The 23881-nt window shown below is 36.3% G+C and overlaps 1 protein-coding gene and 1 pseudogene across 20 annotated transcripts in view; both read right to left on the reverse strand.

Annotated features, from left to right (window-relative positions):
- The window catches only part of PKHD1 (PKHD1 ciliary IPT domain containing fibrocystin/polyductin), a 476353-nt gene that overhangs the window by 172018 nt on the left and 280454 nt on the right, over positions 1-23881 (reverse strand). For 15 of the 19 annotated variants that reach the window (XM_082346239.1, XM_082346233.1, XM_082346232.1 and 12 more), the window contains 3 exons: positions 12472-12507; positions 9324-9437; positions 6745-6832 (listed from right to left, as the gene is read on the reverse strand). In XM_082346239.1, the coding sequence (XP_082202365.1) occupies positions 6745-6832; positions 9324-9437; positions 12472-12507 (238 nt within the window). Of the gene's footprint in view, positions 1-6744; positions 6833-9323; positions 9438-12471; positions 12508-15347; positions 15369-23881 lie in introns of all 19 variants that reach the window. The other 4 variants (XM_082346235.1, XM_082346249.1, XM_082346246.1 and 1 more) reach the window with 2 other exon arrangements.
- Positions 21553-23738, reverse strand: LOC309607579 (ubiquitin carboxyl-terminal hydrolase 1 pseudogene; annotated as a pseudogene). The gene has a single exon. The product of its transcript is annotated as a ubiquitin carboxyl-terminal hydrolase 1 pseudogene (transcript).

Here is a 23881-nt window from a genome sequence, read left to right on the forward strand (position 1 = left end):
TAATACCTAACTTATAGCACTGAGAGATTTAAGTGAGATAATGTATATAAAATGCTTGGTAGATGCCTGACACAGAGTGAGCCCACATGATAAGAACTCAGTAAGTGGCAGCTAGTTAATTACTATCGATAGTTTTAATTAATAAAATTGAGTTTCTTTCAAAATAGCCTGTAGCTCAGATTCTGAATGAGGTTTTTAACACATTCTTATAAGAAAAATCCATTCATATGGCTCCTGCCAAATTCCAACTTGCTAACCTGATAATAATGAAAGGTTCTTATTGATCCCTGTTGGAAATGCCTCCCTCACAAATCCTTTTGGGGGTCAGAAAAGCACTTCAAACTCAACCTGACCAAATCTGAACTCATAATCTTTTCCCACAAATTTAGTCCTCCTCTAGTGAATGGTGCCACCATCCATCTACGTAAACCAGAACCAAGAAAGCACCTCACACCCGATTCATCCAAGAGATTCTATCTCCTGTCTACATATCTGCCCACTTCTCTCCATTGCCACTTCAGCTCCTGACCACAAGTTACACTATCTCTTGCTTGCACCTCCTAAGTGATATCCCTAGATCCATTTTTGACTCCTCCTATAGTCTGCATTATAGCTAGAAAGACTTTTTTTTTTAAACTTCCATCCCTTTTTTTTTTTTTTTTAATTTTTACTTATTTATTTATTTATTTATGGCTGTGTTGGGTCTTCATTTCTGTGCGAGGGCCTTCTCTAGTTGCCGCAAGTGGGGGCCACTCTTCATCGCGGTGCGTGGGCCTCTCACTATCGCGGCCTCTCTTGTTGCAGAGCACAGGCTCCAGACGCGCAGGCTCAGTAGTTGTGGCTCATGGGCCTAGCTGCTCCGCGGCATGTGGGATCTTCCCAGACCAGGGCTCGAACCCGTGTCCCCTGCATTGGCAGGCAGATTCTCAACCACTGCGCCACCAGGGAAGCCCCAGATTATTTTTTAAGATATAAAAATGTGATTATCGGTGCTACCTCCCACCCATATTACCCCCTTAGAAACCTAAAACAGCTGCACAATGTTCAGGAGGCCAAACACTAAAATTCTTGACATCACCAATGAATATGGCCCTGACCCATAACTACCCCTTGGAACCCTATCATCATGGCTTGGTCTGTTCTCTCTTTGTCAGCCATCCTGGCATTCTTTCAAGTCCCTCGTGTTCTCCATTCTTTCTCCCAGCACAGAATCACCTCATGGGTCTCTGTTTCTCAATCACCTGTGCTGTGTCCTCCTCTATCAACTTCTAAAAAATTAGACTGTCCCCAATCTCATTTCCAGGCTCCAGTTTTCTCCTCTACCTATTGATAGTCTTCTTATCAATAACATCATCCACTTCCAGGATGACTCCCTGCCATTGTCTCCCTGAGCCCTAAGTTATGTGTTAAATTACCTTCTTCACATCTCTACTTGGTGTCTCCAACTCAGCACATCCCTACTATCGTCCACCCTGACAAGCCTGTTCCTCTCCCAGTCTCCCCATCTCAGTGTGTGCTTCCACCACCCACCAGGTTGGTCAATCAAAAACCTGAAGGACTCCCCTCACCTCAACATTCAATTCATGAGCAAGTCCAGACAGAATCATTTCTTCTCTCGATCTCCACTGCCTCTAGTCCTAGCCATTACAATTTTTGACCTTGACTGACCTCCTGATACCCCAGCTTCTGCTCTTGTCTCCATGATCCATCATCTACATAGCAGCCAGAGTGATTTTCAAAACCTAAATCAGACTCCACCAATTCCCCTGCATAAAACCTTTCAGTGATTTTCCCTTTGACCTCTCACACCTAAACAAGGTACCATGTGACTTGGCATCTGTCATGTCATGCAACTCTACCTACTGCTCACTCTGGTCCAGCTAGAGTGACCACCTTTCTGTTCCCCGAGCCCCAAAGGCCACCTCAGAGACACAGCTGGATGTCCGTCCTTCACTGAGAACTCTTGTCCGTTCTCACCAAACAGGAGGATCCCTCCTACCATTCATATCTCAGCTTAAATTTCCCTTCTCCAGAAAGATCTTCATTGTCCATTCAATATAAAAGGGTACACCTCATACCCCCCCCGCCCCAGCTATCTTGGATCATACCACCCTATTTATTTCCTTTTTTTTTTTTTTTTAACATCTTTACTGGAGTATAATTGCTTTACAATGGTGTGTTAGTTTCTGCTTTATAACAAAGTGAATCAGTTATACATATACATACATCCCCATATCTCTTCCCTCTTGTGTCTCCCTCCCTCCCACCCTCCCTATCCCACCCCTCTAGGTGGTCACAAAGCACTGAGCTGATCTCCCTGTGCTATGTGGCTGCTTCCCACTAGCTATCTGTTTTCCATTTGGTAGTGTATATATGTCCATGCCACTCTCTCACTTTGTCCCAGCTTACCCTTCCCCCTCCCCGTATCCTCAAGTCTATTCTCTAGTAGGTCTGTGTCTTTATTCCCGTCTTGCCCCTAGGTTCCTCAGGACCCTTTTTTTTTTTTGATTCCACATATATGTGTTAGCATACGGTATTTGTTTTTCTCTTTCTGACTTACTTCACTCTGTATGACAGACTCTAGGTCCATCCACCTCACTACAAATAACTCAATTTCGTTTCTCTTTATGGCTGAGTAATATTCCATTGTATATATGTGCCACATCTTCTTTATCCATTCATCTGTCAATGGACACTTAGGTTGCTTCCATGTCTTGGCTATTGTAAATAGAGCTGCAATGAACATTTTGGTACATGACTCTTTTTGAATTATGGTTTTCTCAGGGTATATGCCCAGTAGTGGGATTGCTGGGTCATATGGTAGTTCTATTTATAGAAGAAAGAGTATCCTTATAGTCTTAATTTACTGTTTATTCCAAGAATGCAAACTGAATTTTACTAAATGCATTTCTGTTTTGTATCAAACTGAACACGTTCTTAGTCTTTATATTTTTTGTTTAGGTAAATTATATTAATTAATTATTTCATTTTGAACCATCCTTCTTTACTTGAATAAATCACACTCTTTTTTAAAAAAATAAATTACTGGATTTCATTTGTTGCTGTTTTATTTAGGGTATGACTTGGATGTTGCCTCAGTTTTCTTTTTTTGAGTTACCTTTAGCAGCTGTTTTATAAATTACCTTATGCTTGCTTGCTAAAACAAATTGGAAAGCTTCAAATATTTTCCTATGCTATGGAATAGATTGTACAACACAATAAATGTCTGATGACTAAATTAATGGCTAGAAAAACGACATAAATTTACTTGAGCCAAATGTATTCTTGGGAATAAATTTGTGAAAACTTTATGTCTTGCTGTTATTGGTTCTTTCAGTTTTATTCTTCTTTAGCCGATTATGATCATTTATATTTCTTTTTTTAAAATTTATTCATTTATTTATTTATTTTTGGCAGTGTTGGGTCTTTGTTGTTGTGCGCGGGCTTTCTCTAGTTGTGGCGAGTGGGGGCTCCTCTTTGTTGCGGTGCATTGGCTTTTCATTGCGGTGGCTTCTCTTGTTGTGGAGCATGGGTTCTAGGCATGTGGGCTTCAGTAGTTGTGGCACGTGGGCTCAGTAGTTGTGGCTCACGGGCTCTAGAGCACAGGCTCAGTAGTTGTGGTGCACAGGCTTAGTTGCTCCGTGGCATGTGGGATCTTTCTGGACCAGGGCTCGAACCCATGTCCCCTGCATTGGCAGGTGGATTCTTAACCACTGCACCACCAGGGAAGTCCCAATCATTTATATTTCTATATATAATTTTTTAATTTCAGAATGACACTATATAGATATACACATTTTTAGATTACAATTTTAATCTCTTTGATATCTATTATAGTTGAATCCCCATTTCTGAATTACATTTTGTTTTCTTTGTATGGTTAGTTATTAGAGATTAAACCAGTACCTCTAAAAAAAAAATCAAGTCTATTAATTTCCTACTTTGTAATCCATCAATTTCTGCCTTTATCAGGTACGGATTGATTTCATTAGATTTGTTGGTTATTTTGTTTCTGATTTCTTACATTGACAACTTAGTTTATTTTGTACTTTCGTATTCAGCAATGAAAGCATTTAATGTGATGACACATATGGCCATCTCTCATGTAATACTCTCATTACTGTTATTTTCCAAGTAGTCTATTGATAAAGGTTTGCTCTCCTCTTAGATACAAAAGTTATGTAGGAGAGGGTTTATCTTTTTTTTCTTCCATCTTGCAAGACATTAAGGTTGTTGGCTAAAATTTTGTTTTAATCTCCATGTTTATTTTATTGTGATTATATTGTATCAATATATAATTTCTGTTTATTAAAATTTATTAAGGTTTTTAATTATATATATTGGAGCAAAGATATATTATACATATATACAAATTAAATTGCATTTACTATATTGGTTATATTTCTTAATATTTTCTTTATAATTTTAATCTAAAGGTTAAAAACTGAAAGAGGTAAGTAAATTTCATGACTTTCATTACTATTTTTGTTCCTGTTAATTTCCTCTCATATTTTTTACAGATTTACTTTATATATTTCTATATTATGTTATCTGGTATAAAACTTTCCTTACTACTGGGGTCTCACTGAAGACTGAAACCTTTATTAATATAAAATGTATTTATTTTGATTTTTTACTTTTCTTGTGAATAATTTTGAAGTTCTTGCTTCCATTTTATTTTTATTTTAAGGATTCATTTTGTCCAATATTTAACTAAACATTTTTCTGAACTGGTTTGTTTTCCTCTGATAAAAAAAGTTATGATTACATTTTTATTCATTACTAATTTTTTTTCTATATAAGATCATTTTTAACAAGCATATTTTCTTTTTATAATTGGCAGATTTATTCTTAGTTTCTTACTTTTATTGTCATTTTGTACCTTTTTTGTTGTTTTAGTTCTCTTACTATTTCATGGTCTTCTCTGTATTTCACCCTTTATTTTATAGTTTCTTTCATTCTTTTTTCTCTCTGGTGATTTGGAAGGTATATGACCTATTTTAAATTCTGTTAGAATTAACTCATATTTACATATTTACTTCCTATGGCTCTTTATGCTCCATCTCCAGTTTCCTGTGGCTATAGTCCCCAATTGCAAACCTAGATTTTTATTTGAGAATTATAACCTGTGATGGTTAGTTTATGTGTCAACTTGGTTAGGCTATAGTAGCCAGGTATCAATCAAACAGGAAGCTTAGTGTTGCTGTGAAGGTATTTTGCAAATGTGGTTAACATCTACAATCAGGTGACTTTAAGTGAAGGAGATGGCCCTCGATAATGTGGGTGAGCCTCATCAATCAGTTGGAAGACCTTAAAAGCAAAATTGAAGTTTCCCTGAAAAAGAAGAAATTCTACTTCAAGATTACAGTATCAGATGCTGCTCAAGTCTTTGCATCCTGCCAGCCTGCCCTACAAAATTTTGAACTTATAGCTCTCCTAAGCATATGAGCTAATTCCTTGAAACATATCTCTTTATATATAATATATACTGTATATAATATATATACACACATACATATATAACCTACTATTATATATATTTTATAGAAACAGAACCCTGACTAATACATTAACTTTCAGATTTTATGTAGTTTCTTTTATAAGAGCAATTAGAATTTGTCTTATTTTAATAACCATAGTTACAGTATTATATTTAACTTATTCCAATGCTTGCCTTTGATATCTATACTTTATCTACCTTTATACAATTCCTGAATTTTATTTGTATTCTTAAATTTTAGACTCAGTTTAATCTCTTTATTATAACACATTTTTGAATTTTTTTCAGTTCTTGCAAAGCAAAAGAAATCTTTTGTTTGCATTCACATGTGAACAGCATTTTAGCAGGGTCTATGTTTACAAGCCAAGCCTTTGCTTATAAACTTTTTTCCCCTAAACATTTATAGATTTTGCACCACTATCTTCCTACATTTGATGTTGTAGAAAATTCTAATGTTATCAAGCTTTATGTCCCTGTTTTTCTTTTACTTTTTCACTTTTTTTCTTGTACTGTGAGGATATGTATCTATCATTATTCTCGATGTTATTCAAATTAAATAGAAATAATCCCAGGTTTGTTATGTGTATTTTAGTTAAAATTTAATTATTCTTTGTGTTGTCATTATTCTGGACTCATTAAAAAGAGCAGTTATCAAAATGCGCTTTGTATTTTCTGTTCTCTATTTCTAATACCTTCTCTTTTATTATTTTTATCTCTTGATTTTGTCTTCTTCATTCATGTAGACTCCATCAATTTCTTCATGTTGCCTGCTCACTTTGACGCAGTGGTGATTTCATTCTTTACTGCCTCCAATGCATTATTAAATTCTATTACTGCAATTTAAATTCCGTAAGATTCTTTATATGCTTCATCTCACCCTTATTTTATTTCTGTCTATCTCTTCACCAGCTATCATTTCTATTCAGACATTGTGGTCCCTCCTTATATTTCATCTATTATCTCATAGAATTCATATTTTTAAAGATTTATTGACAGCAGAAAACATGTATGATCTAAAATTTACTCCTTAAATAAATTATATCCCCCCTGCCTTTAGCTTGTTTTGTTCTTCTTCCATTATGTTACAGAGAATATTTTAAATTCCTTCTAGCCTTTTATTTTTCTATTTATTCATTCTTGAATTATGATCCTTAACCTAAAATTTAATTTCATATCGTAACAAAACCTCCAGCAGAAGCAAACCCAACCAAAAACTACATCCCTAAGTTACTCTCATTCCTTACCTCTCATTGCCTGAGGCAATGTCAGCCCCAAGATGTGTCCAGGATTTCTTAGGATAAGCACTATGAAGCTGAACTTTCCCAAACACCCCTGAAAATAAAAGGAGCAACAGTTGGATAGGAAAATCCTTCCAAGAAATTAAGGCCACATAAGCAAAACTCATTAGAGAGCTTATTGTGCAAGATACATGACATAGAAACTATATATGAAGATGTCCACCTTATCAGAAAAAGAACACTTAACATCTCACTTGGCTATGAAACATTTTTATTCTCTCAAAAGCTATAGAGAAATGAATGCTACACCACATCTAGTAATCCAAGAGCTGGGAAATAGACCACTCTAATGGTCTATTCCCAGCTAACTAGTTAGATTTCTACCAGTAAGTGACTCCAAACCATTTGCAATTCTGTTGGAAGTTAACTGGTTTTGATATTTTGGGTTATACAGTAGACTTTCCAAAGGCAAGGTAATTTTGTTTCCTGAGGAAAGAGATTTGCTGCTATTAGCTTTGTTTTCCATAGCTGGACCTCAGATATTTTTGTATTACAGATATCAAAGGATAAATCTCTAGCTCCTTTGTTCAAAATATAATTTATTTCAGACTCATAAATTAAAGTCCTACCAGGGACATGCTTGATGCAGTCCAGTTTTATTCCTTCAGGTCTTTCCTCTTAACACATTTTATTGCCATTTAAAATCACATGAAGCAAAATTCCTCATATTCTAGTGGTCTAAACATGTTTTGAGCATGAACCCAAGCAGTAACAAAATTATGATCATGCACACCTAACACATGTCTGTTTGTAGATAAATAACCATATATACAAATGAATATATTCATACATGTTTGAATAAAAGTTCTAATATTTTCTTCCTGTACCCAAATGGATTGATTGTCTTCATACCCCTGGATTAGTGCACCCCCATTTTATTGCAAATCACTAATCTTGAAATCTAAAGATTTCACAAATTTTAGCAGAAAATGTATAAGGGAAGTAAAAACCAGTAAGGTACAAATAATATGCCTTGGGTTTTCATCCAATGTGAACTAAAAAAGCTCAGTTAATTAGAAGCTAACCAAGTGTTTAAGTCAACATCCATAATTTTACCATACTCCAATTCAGCAAAAATTCAGAAGATAATAAAACTAAAATAAGGATTAGTGGAAATGGAAAAAATACTCCCACTTTTAGAACATGACCTGGAATCAATCTTTCACAATAATAATATCATCATCATCATCAAAAAATTAATCACTATTAGCTAAGTAAGCTAGACAGGAGAGTAACATGGAATAATTTAGAGAAATTTCCAACTACAAAGATTTTAACAAAAACCAGTTTATTTTCTTTAATTTACCAGAAAGCAGATTTCTTGATCATTCCCAATCACCAAAGGTTAACTGTAAAATGACACCATTTCTTAATTGTTTCAAGGAGATTATAATACTTGAAGAGATTAAAATATGTTATTTGCTTATGATGTCACCAAATTTTAAGCATGCAGTGACAAACATTTCATTCCTTTTTCAATTTAGTATCAGAGAAATTTTTAGAAACACTTGTTTGGCAATACAGCTGGCATTGGGGATCAAGACAGGCACCCTCATATGCTCCTAACACAAAGTCTAGTTCAACATGGCACTCCCTGGAACAGAGTGGACACCACAGGCAAAAAGAGTCCATGTTCCTGCTGTGATCCATCTAGTTTGTCAACTTGAAAAAAGTAAAATATTCCTTAACCTCATATTCTTAAAAAGATAAAATAAATAACATATATGAAAAATCATTTGAAAACAATAAAGCACTATCAAAGTATTATATGGCAATGGCTATACTTTATGAGACTAGGTTACCAAACTTCAAAACATCCTAACATGATTGTTTTTACTGAGTCACTGAAATCTCATAAAATTAGGATTACCATACAAAGAAAATTTTAAAATGCTAGAAATCTATAAAAAGCCTCTTACACCTTTCTCTTAAAAGTAAGTTATTGCGTGGCCCTTACATCATAGTTATACAAGTCCAGTCCTAGTTTCTGTGCTCTTCTGTGCTTTAAAACAGGATTTGAATTGGGAGATTGGGATTAACATGTATACACTGATGTGTATAAAATGGATGACTAATAAGAAATAAATACATAAATAAATAAACATTAAAATAAAATAAAATAAAACAGGATTTGGTATTGTGGCAGTATCAAAGGAAGAAACTGCCAACAGTAAATGTTTCTTTGTAATCTATAGATCTATCAGTTTAAAAAATATATCAATAACCACATAGTATTTAAGTTGATAACACAGACTCTTCATCCAGCCTTTGGTGTGTGACCAATCTGGATATGAATCTAAGTTCTGACAGTATAAAACTGTGTGGCTTTCTGCATATTGTTCATCATCTCTGAGTCTTAGTTTTGACATCTGTAAAATGTATACTCCTTACAGGAGAGCTGGTAAGTGAAATAATAAATTCTCTAGAAGAGTGTCTGGAATTTAGTAGGTGTTCCATGAATGGTACTTCCCTATCAGAAATACACACACATTTCATTTTTAATAAAAACTGCATTATATTCTTACCAATTGTTCCTGGGTCAATACGAATTCCGATGAAACGGTCACAAAAGACTCCCTCTGAAGCTCTAAGGAGAATCAGAAGCTTTTTTTCTTTTTCTAAGGGATTTTCTAAAGTACCTGTTTACAAGAAAAGTATATCATGTAAATTAATTTGAAATTTAAGGAGGGAGAGGGAAATTGTGATGTAATTTTGAGAATGCAAAGTAGATGCTATAAAGTAGACTAGATGGAGAAATCCAGTGTTCATAGATGAAAAAAGAAAAGGTGGAAAAATGAGATGCAGTAAACTTCTCTGAGGGAGATTGGATTACTGTTCAGCAAATATTCACTCTTCTTAGGGCACAGTATCCTTTCCTGACCTACTAATATTGAGCCTGGACACATGACTTGTTTGGCCCAATGAAATTCAGGTGGAAGTGACAGTAATGCCAATTCCGAGTTGATGCTTTAAGATGCTTGGCAAGTTTCACCAGATGACTTGCAATAATGTTCCCTGCCATGAAAGGAGAATTCCTTCAATAACCTCTAGGACCTGGATGAAGAGACGTACACAGCAGACCCGAATAGAACCCATGAGCTGGAATCAAGTCAAACCAAGTCTGGCATCAATATTTGTTGTTGTGAGCCACTGAGACTTGGTGATTCTTTGTTACACAACATTATTACAGCAAAACCTGATTGATACACTGTCTACGGCTGGATCCCCACATTGCTCTACATGCATTTTAGCATTTAATCTTCACAACACATCTGAGAAGTAAATATGATTCTTATCTCAGTGTTAAATATTCATACAGAATGAGGCTAAGGGGTTAAGGGACTCGTCCAAATTTATCCAACTAGTAAGTAACAGTCTGAATTTGTACAATGGTCTGTTTATGTTGTGTTTTATTAAACAAGTAATAGGTTATTTTCTAAGCCTAAATTCTTTTAGCAGTAAAAGGACACAACCTTCAAGCTGTGATACTCAAATAGCAGTTGGGAATTACTTTTGACCTTAATCTGTTGATGTAAACAGCAGACTTTGGTCACCTTCACAGTATGAGAATAATTTGGGGAAGTTACTAAGATTGTGTTTCTGAGTATGGACCTAGCAAAGATTATTTTCTTCAGAAAATGTATCTTAGAGTACATAAAATATTACAAAGCATTAGATTTTTTAAGAAGCAACTAGTGAGAAGATTGTCTCCAAACTATATACTGGATCGGAGAAGTTGACAAAACACATCTGCTATCAAACATGCCTTTCCACTTAGAAATTCCTGAAAATATAACCCAAAATGAGGTTGCCAAATATGGTACAATGAAGTAAATGGAAACTTAAAATTGCCTGGTTGTGCTTTTGGCTAAGTGGTCTTTCAGGGGCATAAAATCATTTTCCCCAGTTGGCACCCCATATATACCTGGTTAGCCAAAGGCTCGGTGTGAGTTTCCAGCTTGCTGCATACCTAGCTCTATAGTTCAGCCTGCACAGCCATTGGTCTACAGGGACTGTTGAAAGTTAAGACTCAGAGGGGTAAGTAAATTTCCCTGGAGTCACACAGTAGGCCAAGGGGCATGCAAGGATTGGACCCCACAGCGTGTGCTTTCCCAATAAAACGCTAAGGTACACAGTGGCTACACGTAGGTAACGCCAATCCTCAGCTGAGTGACTAACATATCCTCTTAGCCAAAACAAAGATGTGTGACAGCAGAAAGAAGGGATGTGGGGAGGAGCAGCATGTTGAGAAAGTGGGCGTGGTATAGCTCTTGTCTGGCCAGTAAGCCGTTTTCCAACTGTGGTTTCATTTATTTCACGGAGCGTAGTTTAGATTCTTGGGGGAAAATGGTCTAGCACTAAACAGATACCAGAGAGAAAAAAAGTAGGACAGTTTTTGCCCTAGAGAAATGTACGCAGAGTCCCACGAAAAGAGTTCAGTGTTCCTCTAAAATCAGAGATTAAATCAATTATGCAACCCAAAACGGCAGCACATGTGGAGCTTTCACAGAAAGTCTGGGCAAAATTAGTCAGCCTGCCGTGATCTTTTGGTATCTGAAATGACCAGAGTTTGTATTCTTTTTTGTGATGTGGGGGAAGGGAAAGATGGAGAATAGGGACGGAGCAGAAAGATGGCAAGAGTGACCTAAGAGAAGGAAATAGATACTATTTTAACATGAAAATGCAGTGCTTCTCAAATGTGTGAAAGCTGGCAAATGGAAAGCCTTAAAGTGCGAACTCCTCATTTTATTCTCAAATATAGCACTCGAAAGGTGAGGTGCTCTCACCAGCTTGGGCTTTGTCCCTAAATGAGAGGAGCCACCGCTAAGAGAAGGCTCATGGGATCATGCAGTTCTTCTCTGATTTTCCTTTTTAAAGCTGCTTCAAGCTGCTCTAAACTGTAACAAAAGGTACTTTCAACCTGGATGAATGCAGATACTCATAATGGAGGGGAAATCCTTGTCGTCATGTTGCCGAGACATGCCAGGTGTTTTTGCATATATGATTTCATTTAATTCTCACAACCCTGTGAAGGATATTGTTGAGGCTCTCACAAGGAAACGGAGACAGAGAGAGGTTAAAGAACCTGCCAGAAATTACACAGCTAAAAAGTGGGGAAGCTGGGCTTAGACTTAAAAGCCCCATCCGAGGACACATGGATGTAGCGGAACAGGAAAGAAGTAAACGGAAGTTGTCACAACTTAGGATGATGGTGGGCAACGGAGGGGAAACAGAATACATTCCAGATGCTAAAATCACCTGGGGAGATGGAAGGAAAATAAGTTCTGGTATATAAAAGATAATGGTTATAATGATTTGAGGAATATGGTACAAATGGATTCCATGAACTTCAAAGGTAAGAAAGAGGGAAAAGGACTTTATATGATTTTATTAACTGAACTTCTTTGATGGAATCAAATATAAACCTAGTTTACATTTAAGTCCACTCTTTTAGCACGACTCCCCACAGCTTGTGACTAAGCCAGCCCACACTGAATTATTTACCTCCACCCTCTTCTGTGCCCATGAGATTCCCCAGGCTTTTATATGCCTACTTTCATCCTGTCTAACTCCTAATCATCCCTCAAAACTTGGCTCCACTATAATTTATTTCTAAAAGCCTCCTATGACCTAGAGCTAGATGCCCCCTTTTGTACATAAAAGTGTCCGCACCTCTTGCTGCAGTAAGTCTTCTTCGAGGAACTTGTCCTAAAGAAATAGTATAGAACACGGGCAAGGGTTAATGCTCAAAGTTCTCCACTGCAGTGCTACCTATTTACAATAGCGGACATCGGAAAACTCTTTGAAATAGCAAGTGATTGGGAACAGATTTGTGCATTTAGAACTCCTTCCTTCCCCGCCACCTGCGCCCCGGTTTCCTTGCCATGCTTGAGAGCTGAGCCACCTAAACCGAGTCCCCAGACAAGAGCAAACCCAGCTCAGAGGCCACCTCCTCTGGGAGCCTTCCTTGTCAACTATGTCTGTGTTAAGTAGCCCTCTGTGGGCTACCACACAGGCCATGCTTGACCTCAGTGCTTCAAAACTGTACTGTAAGTGTCTTTTATCAGACTGCCTCCTCTTTACAGTACACTCCCTGAGAGAAGGAGCTATGTCTTTCCAGCAAAGTTCACATCTATTTTGTCCCCAAAATGGTGAACTAGGTAATTTTAACCAGTCCTCTTGCAGAAAACAATTAGAAATAAAGAGGGATACTCCACAGTAAAAAAGACACCGATGTTATAAGAACAGTAAGTATGTATGTGCCTAGCATCATAGCTTCAGAATAAAGCAAAAATGAGCAGATATACCAAAAGTAACAGTGGCAAATTAAATAAACAAGAAAATAGTAAGGATGCAACAGTTTTGACTAATACAATTAGCAAATAACATAATATGTGTAGATGCAAAACTAGACTCACAAAGAATACATATTCTTTTCAAGCTTGCATAAAACATTCACAAATATTTGTCATATGATGACCCTAAAGCAAATTTAGCAAACTTAGAAGAATTAAAACCATATCACATATATTCGCCTACCATAGTTCAATCAAAATGTACAATTCATCTTGGGAAAGGTCTATAAACTGAATTGTATTAAATAAAGGTTTTCCAATCATCTAGAGTTTCCATTAAGAGAGTGAAAAAGCAAGCCACAGAGTGGGCAAAGGTATTTGTAACACATATAACCAACAAAAGGTACATTCCAAAGTATATAAATGACTTCAACAAATCAATATAAAAAAGATAATTCATCATTTTAAAAGTGCAGGGCAGGAATAAAGATGTAGACATAGAGAGTAGACTTGAGGACACAGGATGGGAGGGGGAAGCTGGGGCGAAGTGAGAGTAGCGACGATATATATACACTACCGAATGTAAAATAGTTAGCTAGTGGGAAGCAGCAGCATAGCACAGGGATATGAGCTCGGTGCTTTGCGATGACCTAGAGGGGTAGGATATGGAGGATGGGAGGGAGGCTCAAGAGGGAGGGGATATGGGGACATATGTATGCATATGGCTGATTCACTTTGGTGTACAACAGAAACTCACACAGCATTGTGAAGCAATTATACTCCAATAAAGATCTATTAAAAAAAAAAAAAAAGGGCAAGAGAACAGCTACTTCACAAAACAAGATACCAAATAGAAAATAAAAATTTTTAAAGTGCTCAAATCACATTAAAAATTAGAGATATGCAAATTAAAACAATCATGAGATCCCACTACATACCCACTAGAATGGATTCTTATTTAGTTGAACTTGTACTTTTTACTTTGCAAACTTTTCTGAACGTGTGTGTCATATTTCATAATAAACTGTTATGTTTCAAGGACACTCATCAATACGTACTTGTTCATCAATAGAATGGAAACTGATCAAAATTATGTTTGTTTTTCTGCTTCTCTAACGCATTAAATTCTTTTACAGCTTTAATGAGGTATAACTGATGTATAAAAAAACTGCATAAAAAAAACTGCATATATTTAATAAATATTGACCAAAATTTTAGACTCATCTCCCTAATAAACTTTTTGTCGGGTCCTGTTCACTGAATCCAAAACAACAAATTGTGTTTCTAAATAATCTGTATTTCCCTCCAAATTAACCTTGAAATTCCATAAATATCATGATTGCCCATAAAAGACAGATTAAGAAATTGCCCCCAATATCAATTTTACACATTTTCTCCTGCCCTCAGAACTAAGTTTTGCGTTGATGACTTTGGAAGCTGAGCTTCCAACTGAAGCATGACTATTTTTCTCATGTCTTGCTGTAGCTATTTTCTTCAGAGTAGAGCCTCCAGAACATTCTGGACAAATAGTGATAAATCAATTAAATTGTGAAGCCTGTTTTATTCTGAATTAGCTTTTAATTCTCAGTGTATACCTGACCCACTTAGCCCTAAAACACCCCTCCTCAAGAAAATCAATCCCATGTGAAAAAAGAAAAAACAATAGAGGGTGGAAGGGCTTTCAGCCCAATGAAATGACATGGTTATAAGAATAACCAGTAGACATTATCAAATGATAATCTCCAGCCCCTCAGAGAGTGATTTTATTCAAGCTGACAAATTTCTATCATTGATGAGGAGGGCTCTCAATTTGTTAACAATTGATAGAAATTAAAATAAAAGTTAATATATAACATATTCATTCACATATTTGTAACATGTATAAAAACCCTTATAATTTCATAAATAAGATTGAGCTAATTTACTTCTGTAAGCCTCAGTTTCTGCAACTTCATATAAAATAGGCACAGTAAAAGCATCCATTTTTAATTAGGCTTAAATGATTTAGTACGTGTTAAAGATACATGGCAGGGTCTGCATATAATACATGCTCTTAAAAATGTTGGCTCTTAGTAGTAATAACAGTGTAAACAGTAGTAGTAGTAACAATAGAGAAATGAAATATTTTAAAATCAATGTTTAAATTTGGAAATTAAGAGAAAGAAGGCAAGCTCTTCCTAGCAAGTAATGTCCTATCCCTAAGGTACTAGAAACTAGACATTTCAAAGGTAAAAATATTAGGTGATCACTTACTTGAATGTCCAGACCAAGGAACTGCAGGAAACACAATTAAATTCCTCTTAAACTCAAATACTCTCATAAGAGTTTTCTAACCAAGAAAATAAAGTATTCATTCATTCATTCACTTGTTTGTTTAAAATTATCTAGCTTTTCCATGAAAAAATAATTAATATTTAACAATTTTTTATTTATTATATAATTAACTATTTAATCATTTTTAAATAATTAATAAATTTCTAAGGAATTTTATGTTATTGTGATAGAAGTTCAAGAGTCCAAAACATAGTTTGGGAAATGCTGATTTAGAAAATATTAAAATATTAAAGTAAAATGATTACTACAATTGTGTTTAGTAGAGACAAACCCAACAAGATAGAAGGATTATTTCTTGTATCCGTGTTTTGCTTAAAAATACATATACATTTAAGAATAATGTGATACATGGGCCAGCTTCTCAATCTTTCTTAACCAAACTTTTACAATATTTACTTAACTTGCCTTCCCTCTGGTTTCCCCCATACCATCCACCCTTTCTTTACTTAGGATAAAGGTCAAGCTCCTTAATGTGACCCATGATGCTCTGCTTTCTCTGATTCTCAGCTCTATCTCACAAACCATTCTCTCTCTTACTAACAAAGCCTCAGTTACACTGGCCTTATTTTAGTTCCACAAATGTTCCAGCTTCCCAGCTCTGGGGCCTTCAACATGCTATTTCCATTTCCTGAAATGCTCTCTGGACATGACTTGCATCTCCAGCTACCACTCCATTCTTTCTTCATCTTCCCTGCCCTCTCCCCCGAATCTTTCGCTTTCTCACACAGGGTGAGCAGAAGGTCTTTAGTAAAATAATATACCCGAGTTGTACTATAGGAGGAGAGCAATATTTGCAGGAAAAAACTCTTGTTTTTAAAATGTGTCTGTGTGTTTATTTTGTAGGTGCTACACTCTAAAGACCCTAAAAGGCCTTAGTCAATTAAAATGAAGGTTTGAGAGGTCTCACAGTTGCCCTCCTAGAACTGTACTAGAGACAGGAATTTCCATGGACTTGACCACAGAGAGCACTGACTGAATGGAGAGGATCCTGGGGATAGGGCAGAGGGAAAAAAAGGGAAGACGAGATGAGATGAGAGCAAAAAGGGACCCTGGCACCCACCTGATGCTGTCTCTGTACGGAGTTAATTTAATGGAAAAAATTTAAAAATGTTTCACACCAAAAATAATAATAATAATAATAATGTGTTATTTGTCAGAGAACTAATATCCATCTGAAAACAAACAGATATTTCTATGCTTGATCTAACTTTGAAATAAGTATTATTTAACTCTTGGCTACCAATCTTCTTAGGAACACCCAGAAGTGGACTTTAGTGCTTCCTGAACCTGTAAAGAACAAAGGTTTTATGCTTTTGCCCTTAGAGTTAAGTAAGTATGATATTTAAAAATCACATCCCTTTGATTTCACCTTTTTATTAACTAGTAGTTTGATTAGAGAACAGTCAGTATAAACAGAAACTGATTTGTTGACTGATGATCTATATTAGCTAACTTATAAACCATCTACCTTACAGATATCTATGTACACTTATATTTACACATTAAATTTGTGGTTAATTTGTATTATTTTTTAATCATAAACTTGAAAGAATATATTTTTGTTTGGTTTGTTTCTTTCACTTAATATATTATTTTTAAACAAACATCACCACAAGATTCTCTCTGGCTACTCAATGAGTCTGACTACTGGGTATTGTGTCTTTAAGCTGGAGGATATGTTTTAATCTACACTTTTCTCTGGTTTGTCTCCTTCTTATTACTTAATCATCCAATGAGCCTTACAGAACTGTCAGTTTGGAAGGCAATAAACTGTGTATGGATTTTTCTTCTTCTTTAGGATTGAGAAAGTCCCAATCATGCAAGCAATGAAAGAAACTTTTATACACCTAGTACTTCATTTCCTGACAATCAAAGTCATGGGCTAATGATGACCTTAGGCTCCTGGCTACAAATGTGAGACAGGGCTGACAAATACACATCACTGGCTCTGCAAAACAATATGTGACAAGTTTTAGGATAAAAACCCAGTTCCTAGCATAATTACTGAGTGACTAGGCAGTGCCTCATGTGACCTGGCTCTGACAGGCTGAAGGAACAATGCACTGCTGAGTCCGCAGGGACTCTGAAATGTGGGGCATGTATTGTTTACTTAGGGATCAAGGAGACTTCTGTTAAGTTTAAAAGACACACATATATTATTACTGATTATCCCTCTCTGAAATCCTCCTACAAACTATCACAAGAGAATTTTCCATTTGCAATTTTAAAAGTATGCATAAGATTAAAACACTTTCCATTGAGTTGCACATTTGGATCAATAACATGTTAATATCACTGATATCTAAGATAACAAAGGATGCATATTAAAGCATGGAAATGATGTCTCAACTAAAAAAGGACACTGGTGAAAAGGATGAGTTCAGACAGCTATTCCTGTGCAAAGAAATACAAACATTTAAAACACTCAATGAACCAATATTTATTGAACAGGCTTTGAGTCGGGCATTTTTATTAGATTTCCTCTCCTAGACAGAATAAAATTTAGATTTGTATAAGATCATCAATTTTTTCAATGTGTTTTTAGCCCATTCATTTCTTTCATATAGGGAGAGGGGGGAAACATTGTGGTCATTTATACATTAACACTGTAAGTCCTTCCTCACAGATGTTGTCATTTAGGTGTCAGTAGACTGGATGTATTACAAGAAAAAGGCATTGAGCTGAAGGACAGACTTAGATGTGTCCATTCATTTATCAATACACTAATCAGTCACATAGCACATTATCAGAAGCCTACTATGCACAAGGTACTAGGGTTACAAAATTCTATAAAGAAGCCTATCATCTAATACAGAGAAGACATTCATGAAAACATACCATTTCATAACAGTAAAATGAATGCAGTAATGACAATATGAATGACAGAATGAACCAGGAGAAAAGATACACTGAAACCTACTGAATGGAAAATGCCCATAGTAAAGGTAGTCCTTAGGCAAAGGCTTGAAGGACAAATATTTGAAGTGACTAAAATAACCTGTAATCCTGGTCCTGCTCTTTACGAGCTATGAGACCTTGGAACCAATCAATAATCTCTTTGGATCTCAGTTCCATTATCCATACAATGATACAGATGATTCACATAATCTCTGAGGTCTGAGATATCACAGTTATAAATCCACTACTGAGGAATTTTCCAGAAGTTGTATAATGACTTGCTAAACTAGATTTATAATCCAGATTTCTAGAATTCCCATATTCATGAAGGTCCTACACTAATTTCTGTCTTCTTAAAGTCATATGCATGAGATTATCAAAAACTAGCAATTTTCAGCACAATTTGGAATCACTTGCGTTCTTCATCGCTTTAGAAAACAACCCTGCATAGCTTAAAATCCATCCTACGCTGTGAAACTCATGCCTATTTGTCACTAGTCTCCAGCTACCATGGCAGCCTTTCTGCCTCACAACTATGTAAAGCACATGCCTGGCTCTGCCTCAGGACTTCTGCACCAGTTCTTCCTTCTGTCTGAAACCCTCTTGTTCAAATCTTTGTGAGTCTAGCTCTTTCTTGGCTCTGTGGTCTGTAGTCACACTGATTCTTCAGAAAGGTGTTTACCGACTACCTAATCTATGGTGCCAACACCTCTCTTCAGCTCACTCCTCCATTTAGTTTTCTTCAGAGCATGTATTGCTATCTAAAATTATCTTCCCCATTTATTTTACTATTTCACTGTCTATTTCCCCAACAAAAGAGTGCACACAGGAATCTTACCTGTCTTGCTCACTGCTGAATACTCAAGTCCCAGGAAGAATGCTTGGCACTGAGTTGGCATTCAATGAAAGAGAAAGTGAAGGAAGTGGGGAGGAAGGGGATGGAGACAGGGGCAAATCTATTTTCTCCTTAATATCTACTGTTTTGCTCCATTTTATCATCGAAAAGAAAGTTTGTTACTCATGAAAGCATAGAAAGGTTTGATGACATCACTCTTAATATAGACAACTGTTCATTTTCAAACATGAGATTGAATCTGTTCAATTGTACTTAAGGCTATATTTTAAGCCAAAGAATGAAGTTGTTAAAGTATAGATAAATGGCATTAAACTTATTAGAAGTTACTGTTTCAGATATTGTGTCGAATTTTTTTCTTTGTTCAAGAACCTACTATATAGCACAGGGAACTCTACTCAATGATCTGTGGTGACCTAAATGGGAAGGAAATCTAAAAAAGAGTAGATATATGTATACGTATGACTGATTCACTTTGCTGTGCAGCAGAAACTAACACAACATTGTAAAGCAACTATACTCCAATAAGAATTAATTTTATGTAAAATAGATAGCTAGTGAGAAGCAGCCGCATAGCACAGGGAGATCAGCTCATCCTTTGTGACCACCTAGAGGGGTAGGATAGGGAGGGTGGGAGGGAGATGCAAGAGGGTGGGGAATATGGGGATATATGTATATGTATAGCTGATTCACTTTGTTATACAGCAGCAACTAACACAACAATGTAAAGCAATTATACTCCAATAAAGATGTTTAAAAAAAAGCCTAAACAAAAAAAAAAGAATTAATTTTAAAAAAACATGCAAAGTAACATTTTCTATCAAAACTATATTTGAAAGAAAAAACTATATTTGACAGCCACTATATTAAAAAAAAAAAAGAATAAGATGGACAATTTCCTTTCCTGCTTTCTTTATTCTCTCCGCTGTATCTCATACTACTAACCACTCCCTCTTTCTTGCAAATTTCTTCCTTTGTTTCAAGACATTATTTTCTTTTTCTTTCTTTTTTTTTTACATAGTTGTTAAGCAGTTTAAATTTTATTGACCTCCTGGTTTTTTAAAACAAGTTAAATTTAAGGTCACACCTCTAAGTTCGATGCACTATATACAGATCGTGCAGAGCATGACTATGAAGAGATACAAATTAGTCCATGCCGAAAAAGATTTACTAGGGTACAGAATCATTTTCATAAATACATATAAAATTCTTGTGAAGATAGAAGAGGACTGACTCTTCAGGTTTTCTGAGACACTTTTCAAAGTGATTCAAGGCACAAAATGTGCACTACTGTGAATACATGCATGTGCCTCTAATACAGCCCATCAAAGATTTGGCTTCATGACTTACAAAACTAAATGTACTGAAATGAGATTCTGCTTCTTAGCTGAAAAACCACAGAACCTATAAACATCATGTGGATAATTACTCCAAAATATGGAGATACTAATGCAAGCACTTTATTTGAAAAAGCAAACACAAAAGATAGGTGTAAATTCAAAGTGTTTAAATGCTTCCATTTTGAATGATTCAGTTAAGAACCTGTACAAGTTTGTTCCCAGAAGCTAATGCATCAATCAGTAGTCTCCACTAAGGAAAATGAATTCTAAAAATTAACATGGTTTTCAATAATTCAAATTTCACTATTTATATAAAAACCTAGAGAGACCAATAATATCCAATAGCTTCAAAAGATAAGCTATTGATTTTGATGTAATCAATTTACCGATGTTTGTCCAGGTCTGTTTAATATATACGCAAGGAAAATACACTCACTCTATAATTTCTTATAAAATAGCAAGTAAGGAGTAGATGTAGGAGATGTAGAAGGGGAAAGAGAATTCAAAAAGTCCTCTTCAGTAACTTTCACTTCAGAATCATCAAAAAAGCAACCACTTCCCCTCATACTCCTTTAAGTTTTGCACTACATATGAAATTTTGTTTTCAAAACCACTCATGTTAATGCCTGTTTGGTCACTGGATTCCTTGTTTCTATCAGATTCATGGGTCCCATTAGTATTGTTAGTCTCAGCATTTCTATTTTCAGCAAATGCTGTACTGGCAACTTTATTAGGATTAGATGCTTTGTTGTATAACTCATAATCTGCTTTACTCTTTTGTCCTCCAAGAAGTCCAATAGCTTCTACATTTTTTTTGTTCAAAATTTTACTTGGCTGGGTATTTCCACTGACTCTAATCGACACTTCTTCATTGTCATAATTTTTGACCACACCCCTTGCTTCCTCCTCATTCAATGGTTCTGGCTTACCTATTTCACACATTTGGTCCATCACAAAAAATCTAGTTCTAAACTGTTAAGGTCAGTGACTTTAACAGAAGCAGTATAATGCCCACTACTAACTGTAATGCCACTATGCATCACAAGTGCAAATAATCCATAGCTGTCGTTGGTTGGCTTTGTGCTCCATTCTTCTAGCGACAGTTTAAGAGGTGTCAGTAAAGGAGTGTTGATCTTGTAAAGTCCACCACCATAACATTCAAACACAAAGAATACTGAAATAAGTACTAATATTCAGGTGCTTCTGTGAAGGATATATGGCACTTCCCCCCTTAATTTTCTTTATTTTCTCCAAGCCACTAGCAGCAAAGCACTTCAAATGAATAGTTATAACTTCAGGCATTTTGTCAAACAAAAGACTTCGTTCAGCTTCAGTATAATGATGGCAATTTTCACAGAAATATTTATCTTCTCCTACAATCCTCTCCACTGAAGCAAACTGTGAAATTGCCCATCTCAGGGTCTTCATTTCTGTTTTTGGCTCTGGAGAAATTTCAGAACTCTTCTCTACTTTGGAAAACTCATCTTCTTGCACTGGTACACTGATGTCTTGAAAATCTTCTCTTCTTTCTGTTAAACTTTCACATTCTAAGCAACGAGTCCTTAATACCAGCTGACCTTGAAATAATTTCTCCACTAGCTCAAAACCAATTTGCTCTGGACCTTTGTTTATGGGCTTAACTTCATTAACAGGCATAACATTATTCCCTGGAGATTCAAGTCCACAACCATTAGCTATATTGTCATTCTCATACTTCCCGAAGTCCTCTTCAAGATCATATTCACTTTCTTTAGATTGTCCTTTGGATTCTTGGTTTGTTGTTATTTTACCCAGACTACAGAATTTAGAAATAACGCTGTGTTGCTTAGCTGCAGACTTTAACCAGTTTATTTTAACTCTTGATTTCTTTTGTGAGGGTCTTGCACTCTCATTTTCAGAAATGTACTTGGGGATTATTTTAGCAGGAATATCTAATGAATCAGCAGTAGCTTTTCTTTTTGATCTGGTTTGTCTCTGGTTTTCTTCCAAAGACTGGTGTTCCTTAGAGACTTTAACTTTTTTCTTCATGTTACCAAATTCAGTGTCACTTTTTCTTTTCCCATTTACTTTTGGCAATTTTTCTTTATAGTCTTCAGAATGCCTCATATTGTCCATCTCCATGCTGTTATTACCACTCATTTCCTCTTTCTGATGTTTTTCTTCTACCTTAGTAGATAACTCTGCCACATTTTTTACTTCTTTTTTTAGGAGTTGGCATGTTTCTTGAATGTTTCCCAAAAGACACTGTAATACTTCCTGTGCATCATGCTGTAGATATCCTTCATACATAGGGTTGAGTTCCCTGAGTGTGTTAAGTAGCAAGTTCATCAGTATATTCCTCTGGATTTAAGAGAAAACTAGCCTGAAGGTGTTCGACTGAAATGATCAAGGACTGTAAGCTGCATATTAGTTCATAACTTGCTGAAGAATCTTCTTTGCAATTTCCCTTATCTTTTTGACTGGCTTCATCTTTTAGGGCTTCTTTCTTCCTTGAAATAATATTAAATAAGTGCTTCACTCCAGATTTAAAACCAGGACAAAAATATAATACCTGAAGTATACTATTAAGATAACAAGTATTGCCGAGATTATTCAGTCCCACAAACGGTAACAAGTTTTCTCTCTTCTCACAGTTGATAGGTGAGGACTGTGCTGCAGGAACAACTTGATCAATTTCAGACCCTCTATATTCAGAAGTTTTTTCTTCGTTTTCTTGAGAATCTGTGAAATCCAAGGCTCTCTTGGTTTCCGTTTTCTGAAAAACCTTCAAGGAAAGTCTGGTTTTTTTTGATGGACTACCTCTTGAAAGCCCATTACTTTCACTAGGTATGACACCGGGCATTTTCTCTTCAAATCCTAAGGAGTTGACAAGAATTAATTTATACAGGGACCTTGTAATCACCAATCATATCTAGAATATAACATTTTACCAGGTGCTGTATCTTCTGCTACACCATTTCTTGCTCCTGGCTGTCCTTATCACTGGGGGTTGTTACATCAAAAATGTTTCTCCCGTAACTCTGGTCATGGCCCAGAGCGAGGTCCGCGGCGGTGACGCCAACGAGTCTAACCGGGCTGAGGGCGGGTGCGACAGGTGAGCCCCTGCCCCGAGACCGCGGGGGCCCGCGACCCACGGAAAAGCTGGCCGGATCGCCCTCCCTGCAGGCGAGTGACCATTCGCTCTCAAGAGCGGGAACCCAGGCTGCCGCTCGGTCCTGCCAGGCGCCAGCACTGACTACATCCCCGAAGCTGCGCCCGGCCGTGCCCGCCCCCGTCCCCGTCCCCGCCCAGGGACGGCAAGGAGCGCCAGAAGCGGCTCCGCTCGCCCGGCGCCCGAACCGCTGGGGTCTCAAGACATTATT

This window comes from Balaenoptera borealis, assembly GCF_965194805.1.
Source record: "Balaenoptera borealis genome assembly, chromosome: 12".
Classification (NCBI taxonomy): Eukaryota; Metazoa; Chordata; class Mammalia; order Artiodactyla; family Balaenopteridae; genus Balaenoptera; species Balaenoptera borealis.